Raw genomic sequence first — 14080 nt, 5'->3', positions numbered from 1 at the left:
GTTAGTACAAAGAACAGTCAAGAAAATAACCTTAAGCAAAGTTAGGTCAACTCTTACACATCTTCAGAGTGAATTTGTAACAGTGAGAGGTCATAAGATGCCTTACAGTTCCCTAATCTTTACTACAGAAGCGCAGCCTGTTGCAGGGGGCTAGGGAAGATGTTAAAGGGTGCCTATTGAGTTCCCACTACTAGCTGCAGGTGGTGACTTACAGCAAGGTAGGGTTTCAGTCAGGGGTACTGCGTGAGCCACAAGGGCTAAAGAGCTATCAGAATACAAACCTCTAAATGAAACAGGGAGAACTGGAAACACAAGCATTGGATTGTCAGAGCAGATAGCAGGCCTGCGTTAGCCATTATCGGCCTCCATCACTCCACTGCCTCTGGAGTCGCTGCCAACATCCCAGTTTTCTAATGCCACTTAATGCCCATATGGGAGCGCATTAGACCATCTGCTCCAGTACTGACACCTCCTACTACCTTTAATATGTGTTTGCTGTCTGAGCCACTAAAGGTGAAGCTTGACTATTGCACTATTGATTGATTGCTTATAAGTAGCCCATGCTAACACAGCAGCATTGCATGAGAGCCCAAAGGAAGAAAGCGGACGAAAGGGGATGCTGAGGTGGAATGGGCATAATGCAGTAACATATGCTATTCAAATTCATTTTAAAAGGGCAGTTTGAGCTCAGAATGCAAGTCTTCCTCAGAATACATCAACAGGGGAGAGAGTCCTAATGGGGGGAAGCTTCATCAGAGGAAATGTGTCTACGAGATTTATTTTTAGGTATTTAGGGGTGTTAAGGAGCAAAGACCGGGTGTTAACAATGTCTATGCACAGATGAGGGTTAAATCATCAAAAAGTCCCACACTTTTCTGTCAGTTGAAAAAATACTTATGTTTTGTCCATCTCTTTATCATGCTGCAGTGGCCTTCATCAGAATGATGTACCAGCATGTTAGCACTTTCCATTGCACTGTAGTGAAATACACCGGCAATTGAAATCCAATAACTGATTGTAAAATTCGTATACTAAAAGTTGTTATAGTTGTCATACTGTTTAACATATATAAAACATACATGTTGTTAATGTTATCTGTGAGATTCCAATGCACCAGTATTTATCTATATATCCTAAATGGTGAGTATCATATGTCTTGCACTGTTCATTTACATTTCAATACACAAACAGCTGCCATATCTCAAATGCAGTAACTCTAGGGTAAATAGAAGGGTAGGTAGTACTAGATTAGAGGGTTACTTGAGTGCTTGGGATGGCCCAGCATCCTTTTCAGCCTGAATGTGTGCTTTGCCTCCAGCCGTGGCTTCTCTTTCCTGTTCCAAAACAAAAGAAGATACAGAGACCTGCTGAGGCCTGTGAGCTTCACTCCACTCACCTGTGCTCTTTGTGTGTTTAGTACCAGAGGCAGGTAGATGGCTTTGCTTCCTTGTATCACCCATCTTGCTTCTTTCATGAATGAGGCTGGTCAGACACAAAACACAATTAATCTAATATGTTGTTCTGATTTCCCAGCTACAAACACCATTGCCGAACGACTACATATGGCGAACACACATAGGCAGAACACCACCACTTAATAGAATGATACAGACTACATTGGAAGTGTAGTGATTTGTGGACAGGGCAAGCACTGCAGGTGTGAGGGAGCAAGCAGAGATGGGAGGGAGGAGGTAGGGGCCTGTGAGCTTCACTCTACTCACCTGTTCTCTTTGTGTGTTTAGTACCAGAGGCAGATAGAGGGCTTTGCTTCCTTGTATCACCCATCTTGCTTCTTTCATGAATGAGGCTGGTCAGACACAAAGCACAATTAATCTAATATGTTGTTACAATGATGTGATTATGGCAACTGTGCAGTAGCTTGGAGCCTTTACATTTTAGTAGCAAGCCGTATACTAACTTTTTACAATTCTGACAACAAATGTTATTTTAGTGAAGAAGTTAGCAAGAAAAAATGTCTCTACTCCGCGCCTTACCATGGGTTGCCAGCGCCCTGGGTAAGGCAAGTCCCGTCCATTTTTCTTTTAAACTTTTGCACCACAAATAATTTTTGCGCCCGGGGCGACCGCCCCTGTGGCCTCTCCCAGCTACGCCCCTGTTTCAACCCCCTCTCAATGTTACTCTCTTTCTTTGTTCTACAAGGCCATACCAGTGATGAGGAATATACTCGGTTGTCTACATGGAAGAGATTGCATTTGTCAGTTTTCAAATCCTCCCTCCCATTATACACACAGGACACCTTCCATGATGGATCATTTCTTCTCAATAAGCACCATTTCTACCCAGCGTCGGCCACACTCTTTGTCTGCTGGCGGTCTTGAATGAATGAATACACATTTATATAGTGCATGGCTACCAAAGGCATCCCAGCGCTTACTCATGGCACCTTATTCATCAGACACAACTCATCGGAAAAGGAAGGTCTTCAGCTGTTTCCTGAAACTAAGGTAATTGGAATCCGAGCGAATATGCTCAAGCAGGCGATTCCATAGCATAGCAACATTGTACGAGAATAGACGACCTCCGGAGCGAGCTCGCTTGATCATAGGCACTCTGAGCAAAAATGTATGCTTAGATCGCAACATCCTATTGGGAACATAGAGTTGAACCAGCGACTGAATCATAGATGATCCCTTCCCAGCGATGGCCTTGTGGGCTATGCCAAGGGCCTTAAAGCCTATCCTGGCCTGAACAGGGAGCCAGTGCAGGGCAGCCAATGCTGGTGTAGCTGAACTACATTTAGCATAAGTAAGCGGGCTGCACAGTTCTGAACAATTTGTAACCTGTTAAAAGTGCCCAAAGGGGCACCAAGGTACACTGCATTTGCATAGTCCAGTCGCGAAAGTATAAGCGCCTGGACTAACACCCGTCTAGCATCAAAAGGAAGAAGAGGAATAATCTTCCTTATCATCCTGATCTGTCCATAGCAGCGAGCTGCCACCTTACAAGCCTGTTCTTTTAAATCAAGCTTGCGGTCCAGCCAAACTCCTAAGCTCTTAATCTTAGTCTTTGGTACAGGTGGCGTACCTAGACAGCGAGGCCAAGAAGCTTCAATGCTAGTGGGAACATTATGCCCAAGCAGCATAAGTTCCGTTTTTGCACCATTAAGCTTCAAGAAAGACTTATCCATCCAGTCCGAACTCTTTCTCAGACAAGATTCCAGACCCGATTCTCGTTTTCCTTTCTGGCTTAGAGACACCACAAGCTGTGTGTCATCCGCATAGGTGACAATTTGGATGCCCCAAGGATAGTATGAGGCTGTCACACAGTGCCTAATTTGTAAAAAAAACACAAGTGCCAGAGCCCTCCTCAGGAGGCCACTGCAGCTTGCACCATCCATTGCCCCTGCCAGCGCTGCCAGTGACATACCAACACAACTATTGACCAATACACTCCTACAAGTGTGGCAACTCAGACTATTCCAGTCCCCCAAAGCTACAAAAAAATGGCTTGGGCGGCAGGTAACAGACATTGTTATTGTACATTGAAGTAATAATTAACTGTTATTGTGGTCATTTCTAAATTAGCCTGATAGTGCCACCTTGTGACAGACTGTCACAAGCGCTGGTGTTGACATTAAAGTGCCGTTGCTGAGCACCAGAAATCACTGGCTCAAATTAAGCACTGCTGTCATATTTTTCCAGTGAGTAAATCAGTAAAGTCAATGAGCTTGACTTTGGAAAAAAGGGCTGCGGAAGTGCACCCTGATATTTTAGAGAGCATTTTTCACATAAATTTGTTAAAAAGCATAGGTTCCGCAAGGGCCATCATGAAATCTTCTAGTAACTAAGGGTGACTACCTCCAGAAGAATTGGAGGTTCGCCAGCTCTAAGATAACTTTAAAAAAAATACTGGTGTCAAAATAGTGCATCAAAGTGTCTCCAAAAAGTCACAAGTGACACAGGTTCACTGTTCAGTTGTCCATCATTTAACTCAGCATCAAGTATAACTCTCCATTTAGTTTCCTAGCAGTTTCCATTCCACCTCTTCTCCATCACATTTTAAAACCCCAAATCTCCCTGAAAGGGGGTTGGGTAAACAATTGCCAAGAATTCGCTATCTCAAACATCAAAGTCGCGATGGAGGCAACTCAGTGGGTTTGAGCCAAAATCTCACAAATCGGAAAGTTATTGTTGACATCGAAAAGAACACAAACCATTTCAGGACCAGGATTCACACCCTCAGGAAAACAATTCTGTTAGGGCTCCGAAGAAGGGGCCCAAAGTTCCAGTGTTCAGTTAACATGGCCAGTGTGTGCCACTGGTCAGTAACATGGGAGACAGTACAGAGTTCAAAGGGAGTAAAGTTACTGCTTCACTGATCTCTAGTGGTATGTTTTGATATGATGTGTTTTGTTATGTTATGCTATGTAGACTTGTGAAGTGCACAGTGTGCCACGTGCTAGAAGACCAAGGGCAGCTGGCCGGTCTTTCCGCGCTAAAGCTCCTGCCCTTTGGAATGCTCTTCCTTCGAGGCGCATTCAGAGCCACTGGTCTTTTAGGTAATCTCTGAAGACCCGGCTGTTTTCCATCTATGAACTCTGCTGGGCCTTGTCTTCTCCCCCTGGGTCTCTCCTTACAGCTGGTTCACTGTCGAGACTAGCGCTGAGACGCCCTGTTGCTGAGGCAGCCATGCGCTACAAATTGTATAACATAACATGACACTATCACCCAGGAGGGTATCCCGCCGCGAGCAGGGGTGGGTGCAGTCACACCAGGTGCCCAGGGGGCACTCGACAGCTAGTCATTCATATCCTGGCAGAGTGCCAGCTGTGGAGAGGAGGCTCCGATGTGCAGCGCAGTCGTCCCACCCTTTATGAAGGATGTAGGGGCAGGAAGGCACCCCACAGCAGCATCGGGCGCACTCAAGGGTTGTCAGTGCCTGGGTTGGGATCAGTGACTCATACCCTGACCATGACTGAGGAATTCCAACGAGCTCTTGACAGGGCCCGCCCAGCAACGTCACTAAGGAAAGTATTCCCAGGTGTGACAGAGCCAGAGCCTGTAGGACATCTTTTATGGACCCCAGCATCCGCCATGCTTCAATGTTTGCCCACGAGGCCTGTCATACTCGGATCCCTCCCCCCCGCCTCTCCTTGCACAGGGACTGCAGCTATAATGTGTGTGGTGGACACTGCAGTCATTTCCATCCGGGGACTTTTGCCAGGTCAAACCTGTCAAATGTTTCAGGTCAAACATTACACTGAGTGCCAATGTGATGGCAGACGCGACATTTATAGAACGTAACATGCTCAAGCAAGGGTGTCCTGGGGCTCTCTGAATCCCACACGTAATTCTTAATTTTCACGAGCACACCTCAGAATCCTCCACACCTGATAAACGCTGAATCCCGAAGGGGCGTAATTTCCCAAGTGCAATGAATACCTGCCTACCCCAACCCCCCCCCCCCCCCTCCCTCCCTCCCCAGGTGACCCAGGCTCAAGAAGGGAGATGCCTCGGCGAGTTACTGCTAGTCATTCGCGTCGGTGCAGATATCGAGATGGAATGCTAATCCCACCTTTGCCTCCCTTCCTTCCGAAATCAGTAAATTGGGTACCATTAATTGGGGTGATTATATCGCTTTGAAACAAAACAGCGTCATAGTTTCATATTAAGAAACAATCATTTATTATTGCACTTACCTCATCAATATTAAATTCCAAAGAACACTGAGGGCGCTCCTGCACACATATTGTTTTATGCATTCCCAGCGCGCCCAACTGACCAGTGGTGTGGTCCTCGACGCAAGCTTTTATGCTGCTTACATCTGGGTCTCATGATTTGGGCCTAGCCTAGTCCTGCCGAGAGAACACGGGGCCACACGTCTGAGAAGTTTTGAGGTATCTGGTTAAACCAAAGCACCCGTGACGACTTCACAGACAGGCCTTGACTTTGATCCAGGTGCCGGCTCGGTGGCAGCGTGTTCTGTGTGTTTTTTTTTTTTTCTGCCTGCTCTGTAATCCTAAAACTTACATCCTGCACAACCTGTTTCTCGCCGGCTGACCCAGCCCTTTTAACTCCTGCGGTGACAGCGCGGCTTCAACAATGTCTCACCTTAGAGAAACATTACCGGCAGGTGCAACAGGTACATGCGTCTGGAGCCATGCGGGAGGCAGGCTGCCGGGAGCCGGCTGCCCAGCTTCGCTCGGGGTGAAGGGGGCGCCCCCCGACCCACCGCGTGTCCAGCTGAAGGGCGGCCTCGGGATACTTGAGACCATGATAGGCTTCCTGCAACGCGTGCTGGTGAGTGCTGCTTTACACTGGTGCTGGGTGCCCAGGAGCACACGGTGCGCTCGGCGCAATGCTGTGCCTACATTGCGATGGTGCTGGGATGGAATTGATCAAGTATCATCACTTCCTACTGTAAAGCACCCCTCCCGCTAAAGTCTATTACTGTAGTTTCCTATAGGTGACGTAAAGAGGACGTGGCACCCGCAATCACCAAACAGGGCTTTATTTGTCAGAACGTCTTTCTGACAAAGAAGCCCAATTTAGTCAATATGACGGAAAGTTAACAGGTAATGATTACCTGTGAACGTTTCCTCATATTTACTTTCCAAATGTTACTTTCCCACACTTCACGAAGATAATCACACGCAGACTTACGCGCCTCTTTTAGGTTGTTGTGAGAAATTAGAGTTTGCGACGACCATCCGGGCTCAGCCTCAGGGAAACCTTTGAAGTTGAATTCTCCAGAAGTGGGGGGGGGGGGGGGGGGGGTAGGGGGTGGGGGAGGGTTGACTGTCTTTAGTGCGAGCTCGCACCCGCAAGGAAACATGCTCGATTTGGGTGGTAAGTTATGTCAATGGGTGCACGAGAGGAGGGAATAATTAGGGGGTTGGGGGTAGTAACCGGCATCTTGTTAGGACGTGTCATATGTGATAAAATCTGCGTCCACTCCGAATATTAACTTATTGCCCATTTCATCCCTTGCACCGGGCCCATAGCACATGTCTGCTCTTTATTTCACTCCATACCTCACTTATGTATCCTCTACCCAGGGCACAAGTCCTATAAAAAAGAAGCGGGGGGGGGGGGGGGACTGACCTAGTTTGACACTATGCAAGTGACAACATGGCGTGCCATCACAGCACATGATGTCACGACCTAGCGCTATAAAAGAAATCAAATAGTGCTATTTAAATTATTTGTGTAAATACTTGAACAGGCCACCTCATCCGACAGTCTTACAGTCTCTGCACTTTTATACAGTGATGGATTTAACCCAGATCTCTTGACTGGGGGTGAATATTTTGATTTGTTCTGCTTTCCGTCCATCAATTGTGTGTCTTTTGCTTTCTAGCCCTAAGTGCGCCAGGTATGCCCAGACGTGGGTCCTGGGCTCACTGTGCCACTTTAATCAAGCTATCCTGCCTGAAGAGGGGTGAAACCCCGTAACCGGTCGTAGGATGCTTGTTTCGGTCCAGGCATGACCTGGCTTGGCAGTTCGGGCTGGACTGTTCCCATGAGGCACAGGGTCAAGACTGATTTGCATATGGCCAGGTCTAAACTGGGGTGGCATGGTGAGCAAAAGAATGATGGATTTTACTCAAATCTCTCGAATGGGGGTTAATGTTTTGATTTGTTCTCCATTCCGTCCATCAATTGTGTGTCTTTTGCTTTCTCGCCCACGTGGGTCCTGGGCTCACTGTGCCACTGGAATCAAGCTATCCTCGCTGATGAGGGGTGAAACCCCAAAACCGGTCCTAGGATGCTTGTTTCCAGTCCAGGCATGACCTGGCTTGGCAGTTCGGGCTGGACTGTTCCCATGAGGCACAGGGTCAAGACTGATTTGCATATGGCCAGGTCTAAACTGGGGTGGCATGGTGAGCAAAAGAATGATGGATTTTACTCAAATCTCTTGAATGGGGGTTCATGTTTTGATTTGTTCTGCATTCCGTCCATCAAGTGTGTGTCTATTGCTTTCTCTCCCACGTGGGTCCTGGGCTCACTGTGCCACTGGAATCAAGCTATCCTGGCTGAAGAGGGGTGAAACCCTGAAACCGGTCCTAGGATGCTTGTTTCCGGTCCAGGGAGGACCTGGCTTGGCAGTTCGGGCTGGACTGTTCCCATGAGGCACAGGGTCAACACTGGTTTGCACATGTCCAGGTATAAAGTGGGGTGGCATGGTGAGCAAAAGAATGATGGATTTAACACAGATCTCTTGACGGGGGTGAATGTTTAGATTTGTTCTGCATTCCGTCCATCAATTGTGTGTCTTTTGCTTTCTCGTCCTAAGTGCATCAGGTATGCCCAGATGTGGGTCTGGGCTCACTGTGCCACTGGAATCAAGCTATCCTGGCTGAAGAGGGGTGGAACCCCGAAACTGATCTTAGGATGCTTGTTTCCGGTCCAGGGAGGACCTGGCTTGGTAGTTCGGGCTGGACTGTTCCCATGAGGCACATGGTCAAGACTGATTTGCATATGGCCAGGTCTAAACTGGGGTGGCATGGTGAGCAAAAGAATGATGGATTTAACCCAGATCTCTTGACTGGGGGTTAATGTTTTGATTTGTTCATCATTCCGTCCATCAATTGTGTGTCTTTTCCCTTTCTCGCCCACGTGGGTCCTGGGCTCACTGTGCCACTGGAATCAAGCTATCCTGTCTGAAGAGGGGTGAAACCCTGAAACCAGTCCTAAAATGCTTGTTTCCGGTCCAGGGAGGACTTGGCTTGGCAGTTCGGGTTGGACTGTTCCCATGAGGCACAGGGTCAAGAATGGTTTCTATATGGCCAGGTCTAAATTGGGGTGACATGGTGAGCAAAAGAATGATGGCTTAAACCCAGATCTCTTGACTGGGGGTGAGTGTTTTGATTTGTTCTGCTTTCCGTCCATCAATTGTGTGTCTTTTGCTTTTTCTCCCATGTGGGTCCTGGGCTCACTGTGCCACTGGAATCAAGCTATCCTGGCTGAAGAGGGGTGAAACTCCGAAACCGGTCGCAGGATGCTTGTTTCCGGTCCATGGAGGACCTGGCTTGGCAGTTCGGGCTGGACTGTTCCCATGAGGCACAGGGTCAAGACTGATTTGCATATGGCCAGTTCTAAACTGGGGTGGCATGGTGAGCAAAAGAATGATGGCTTTAACCCAGATCTCTTGACTAGGGGTGAATGTTTTGATTTGTTCTGCATTCCGTCCATCAATTGTGTGTCTTTTGCTTTCTCTCCCATGTGGGTCCTGGGCTCATTGTGCCACTGGAATCAAGCTATCCTGGCTGAAGAGGGGTGAAACCCTGAAACCGGTCGTAGGATGCTTGTTTCCGGTCCAGGCATGACCTGGCTTGGCAGTTCGAGCTGGACTGTTCCCATGAGGCAGAGGGTCAAGACTGATTTGCATATGGCCAGGTCTAAACTGGGGTGGCATGGTGAGCAAAAGAATGATGGATTTTACTCAAATCTCTCGAATGGGGGTTAATGTTTTGATTTGTTCTCCATTCCGTCCATCAATTGTGTGTCTTTTGCTTTCTCGCCCACGTGGGTCCTGGGCTCACTGTGCCACTGGAATCAAGCTATCCTCGCTGATGAGGGGTGAAACCCCAAAACCGGTCCTAGGATGCTTGTTTCCGGTCCAGGGAGGACTTGGTTTGGCAGTTCGGGCTAGAATGTTCCCATGAGGCACAGGGTCAACACTGGTTTGCACATGGTCAGGTCTAAAGTGGGGTGGCATGGTGAGCAAAAGAATGATGGATTTAACCCAGATCTCTTGACTGGGGGTGAATGTTTTGATTTGTTCTGCATTCCGTCCATCAATTGTGTGTCTTTTGCTTTCTCGCCCTAAGTGCATCAGGTATGCCCACATGTGGGTCCTGGGCTCACTGTGCCACTGGAATCAAGCTATCCTGGCTGAAGAGGGGTGAAACCCTGAAACCAGTCCTAAAATGCTTGTTTCCGGTCCAGGGAGGACTTGGCTTGGCAGTTCGGGCTGGACTCTTCCCATGAGACACAGGGTCAAGAATGGTTTCTATATCGCCAGGTCTAAATTGGGGTGACATGGTGAGCAAAAGAATGATGGCTTAAACCCAGATCTCTTGACTGGGGGTGAATGTTTTGATTTGTTCTGTTCTCCGTCCATCAATTGTGTGTCTTTTGCTTTCTCTCCCATGTGGGTCCTGGGCTCACTGTGCCACTGGAATCAAGCTATCCTGGCTGAAGAGGGGTGAAACCCTGAAACCGGTCGTAGGATGCTTGTTTCCGGTCCAGGCATGACCTGGCTTGGCAGTTCGAGCTGGACTGTTCCCATGAGGCAGAGGGTCAAGACTGATTTGCATATGGCCAGGTCTAAACTGGGGTGGCATGGTGAGCAAAAGAATGATGGATTTTACTCAAATCTCTGGAATGGGGGTTAATGTTTTGATTTGTTCTCCATTCCGTCCATCAATTGTGTGTCTTTTGCTTTCTCGCCCACGTGGGTCCTGGGCTCACTGAGCCACTGGAATCAAGCTATCCTCGCTGATGAGGGGTGAAACCCCAAAACCGGTCCAAGGATGCTTGTTTCCGGTTCAGGGAGGACTTGGTTTGGCAGTTCGGGCTAGAATGTTCCCATGAGGCACAGGGTCAACACTGGTTTGCACATGGTCAGGTCTAAAGTGGGGTGGCATGGTGAGCAAAAGAATGATGGATTTAACCCAGATCTCTTGACTGGGGGTGAATGTTTTGATTTGTTCTGCATTCCGTCCATCAATTGTGTGTCTTTTGCTTTCTCGCCCTAAGTGCATCAGGTATGCCCAGATGTGGGTCCTGGGCTCACTGTGCCACTGGAATCAAGCTATCCTGGCTGAAGAGGGGTGAAACCCTGAAACCAGTCCTAAAATGCTTGTTTCCGGTCCAGGGAGGACTTGGCTTGGCAGTTCGGGCTGGACTCTTCCCATGAGACACAGGGTCAAGAATTGTTTCTATATCGCCAGGTCTAAATTGGGGTGACATGGTGAGCAAAAGAATGATGGCTTAAACCCAGATCTCTTGACTGTGGGTGAATGTTTTGATTTGTTCTGCATTTCGGCCATCAATTGTGTGTCTTTTGCTTTCTCTCCCACGTGGGTCCTGGGTTCACTGTGCCACTGGAATCAAGCTATCCTGGCTGAAGAGGGGTGAAATCCCGAAACCGGTCCTAGGATGCTTGTTTCCGGTCCAGGGAGGACTTGGCTTGGCAGTTTGGGCTGGACTTTTCCCATGAGGCACGGGTTCAAGACTGGTTTGCATATGGCCAGGTCTAAACTGGGGTGGCATGGTGAGCAAAAGAATGATGAATTTCACCCAGATCTCTTAACTGGGGGTGAATGTTTTGATTTGTTCTGCATTCCGTCCATCAATTGTGTGGGTTTTGCTTTCTCGCCCTAAGTGCACCAGGAATGCTCAGATGTGTTTCCTGGGCTCACTGTGCCACCCTAGGATGCTTGTTTCCGGTCCAGGGAGGACCTGGCTTGGCAGTTCGGGCTCAACTGTTGTCGTGAGGCACAGGGTCAAGACTGATTTGCATAAGGCCAGGTCTAAACTGGGGTGGCATGGTGAGCAAAAGAATGATGAATTTAACCCAGATCTCCTGACTGTGGGTGATTTTTTTCTGCATTCCGTCCATCAATTGTGTGTATTTTGCTTTCTCGTGCTAAGTGCACCAGGTATGCCCAGACGTGGGTCCTGGGCTCACTGTGCCATGGGAATCAAGCTATCCTGGCTGAAGAGGGGTGAAACCCCGAAACCGGTCCTAGGATGCTTGTTTCCGGCCCAGGGAGGACCTGGCTTGGCAGTTGGGGCTGGACTGTTCCCATGAGGCACAGTGTCAAGACTGATTTGCATATGGCCAGGTCTAAACTGGGGTGGCATGGTGAGCAAAAGAATGATGGCTTAAACCCAGATCTCTTGACTGGGGGTGAATGTTTTGATTTGTTCTGCTTTCCGTCCATCAATTGTGTGTCTTTTGCTTTCTCGCCCTCAGTGCGCCAGGTATGCCCAGACGTGGGTACTAGGCTCACTGTTCCATGGGAATCAAGCTATCCTGGCTGAAGAGGGGTGAAACCCCGAAACCGGTCCTAGGATGCTTGTTTCCGGCCCAGGGAGGACCTGGCTTGGCAGTTGGGGCTGGACTGTTCCCATGAGGCACAGGGTCAAGACTGATTTGCATATGGCCATGTCTAAACTGGGGTGGCATGGTGAGCAAAAGAATGATAGATTTTACCCAACTCTCTTGAATGGGGGTTAATGCTTTGATTTGTTCTGCATTCCATCCATCAATTGTGTGTCATTTGATCACAGCACATGAAGTCACGACGTAGCGCTATAAAAGAAATAAAATAGTGCTATTTAAATTATTTGTGTAAATACTTGGACAGACCACCTCATCTGACAGTCGTACAGTGTCTGGACTTTTATACAGAGACAGAACAAAGGCAAAAGCATGCCTCTCTGAAGTACCTGTGAAGAGATAGCAAGCTGTGTGTCTTTGTTTCCCTCTGTGGCATTTACATTTGTGTGAGGTTCCAGGCCGCCGCCAGTCAAGATATTAAAAAAAAAGTAGACCTGATGGCCCCTTAACTTTGGACTGGCTGGATGATTTAAAAAAAAAAAAAAACACCCCTCACTGCCTGCAGGTTGCTGCTGGAAATGGGAATCAGACAACGTGCAGGCGCTGCTGAATGTGTCCCCGTGTCTTACACCAGGACAAGTTCAGCATATTTCCAACTTCTTCGCTGGGGTCGGCGTCCAACCTATGAAAATAGTGGGTGGACGCCGTGTACCCCGACTCGTGCCCTGCCTCTACCTCAACTATCCGACTCAAGCCACACCTCATTCTACTACTCTCTCCAATGCACTAACCTATTTCTCACCCTATACCTCTCTCAATTTATCCTCTACTTACACTCTCTGACTGCTATGATCCACAAAATAACCCTTTCTAGACTCCTCTCTACCCCTCCCTGCATCATCTCAAACCTCTTTTATTATTCCGATCTCGCAAAGAAGCATTTCTAAACCCTTCCCTCTGACTCGTCCCCTTTCCACCTCACCTCTACTCATCCCAAACCTCCTCCTGCTGCTATGATCTCCAAATAAACACTTTCTAGACCCTTCCCTGTTCTATCCCTCCACTATCCTTTGAAATCCAACTAACAGACTCACATGTCCACCTCTCACATTCATTTCATATTTCACTATACTAATTCACCGCTAATCTTTTTTGGGTTCCGGAATAGAGTTCTTCTCACCAAAAAGCACTTCGACACCTTGTCACGGGTAGTAAATGCTATATAAATGCAATTCCAATTACAATTACACCTGCTCTGACCCTCAGAGAGCAGCCATTCTTTGCCCTGCTCTAATGTAAGACCTGGAAGACCAGATGCAGAGGAGGCGGATTAAGGGGCACCAGTTCAGGATGCAGCAGAGAGGAGAGAGAGGTTACAGGCAGTCATGCTGTACAGAAGGGTTACCGGCAGCCAGTGCAGGGTGCAGCAGAGACGAGAGAGAGGTTACAGGCAGTCATGCGGTACAGAAGCGGTACCGGCAGCCAGTGCAGGCTGCAGCAGAGATTAGAGAGAGGTCACAAGCAGTCATGCTGTACAGAAGGGTTACCGGCAGCCAGTTCAGGGTGCAGCAGAGTGGAGAGAGAGGTTACAGGCAGTCGTGCGTTACAGAAGCGTTACGGGCAGCCAGTGCATGCTGCAGCAGAGATTGGGGAGAGGTCACAAGCAGTCATGCTGTACAGAAGGGTTACCGGCAGCCAGTGCAGGGTGCAGCAGAGAGGGTAGAAAGGTTACAGGCAGTCATGTGGCACCGAAGGGTTACGGCAGCCAGTGCAGGATGCAGCAGAGAGGAGAGAGAGGTTACAGGCAGTCGTGCAGTACAGAAAGGTTACCGGCATCCAATGCAAGGTGCGGCAGAGAGGGGAGAGAGGTTACAGGCAGTTGTGTGGTACAGAAGGGTTACCGGAAGCCAGTGCAGCGTGCAGCAGAGAGGAGACAGAGGTTGCAGACAGTCATGCGGTACAGAAGGGTTACCGGCAGCGAGTGCAGGCTGCAGCAGAGATTGGAGAGAGGTTACAGGCAGTCAAGCTGTACAGAAGGGTTACTGAC

General features: G+C 48.5%; 1 protein-coding gene across 3 annotated transcripts in view; it reads left to right on the top strand.

Moving 5' to 3' along the window:
• The window catches only part of RAP1GAP2 (RAP1 GTPase activating protein 2), a 964048-nt gene that overhangs the window by 503979 nt on the left and 445989 nt on the right, over positions 1 to 14080 (top strand). For 2 of the 3 annotated variants that reach the window (XM_085649925.1, XM_085649924.1), the window contains exon 1: positions 6067 to 6260. The exons of the other annotated variant lie outside the window; for it this stretch is intronic. In XM_085649925.1, the coding sequence (XP_085506051.1) occupies positions 6234 to 6260 (27 nt within the window). In that variant the 5' untranslated portion in view covers positions 6067 to 6233. Of the gene's footprint in view, positions 1 to 6066; positions 6261 to 14080 lie in introns of those variants that run through there. 3 annotated transcript variants of the gene reach the window in all.

The sequence above is a fragment of the Triturus cristatus genome, chromosome 3_2 (assembly GCF_964204655.1).
Source record: "Triturus cristatus chromosome 3_2, aTriCri1.1, whole genome shotgun sequence".
Taxonomy (NCBI): Eukaryota; Metazoa; Chordata; class Amphibia; order Caudata; family Salamandridae; genus Triturus; species Triturus cristatus.
Note: the sequence above shows the minus strand (reverse complement) of the source record. Positions and strands in the feature narration are given on the sequence as shown.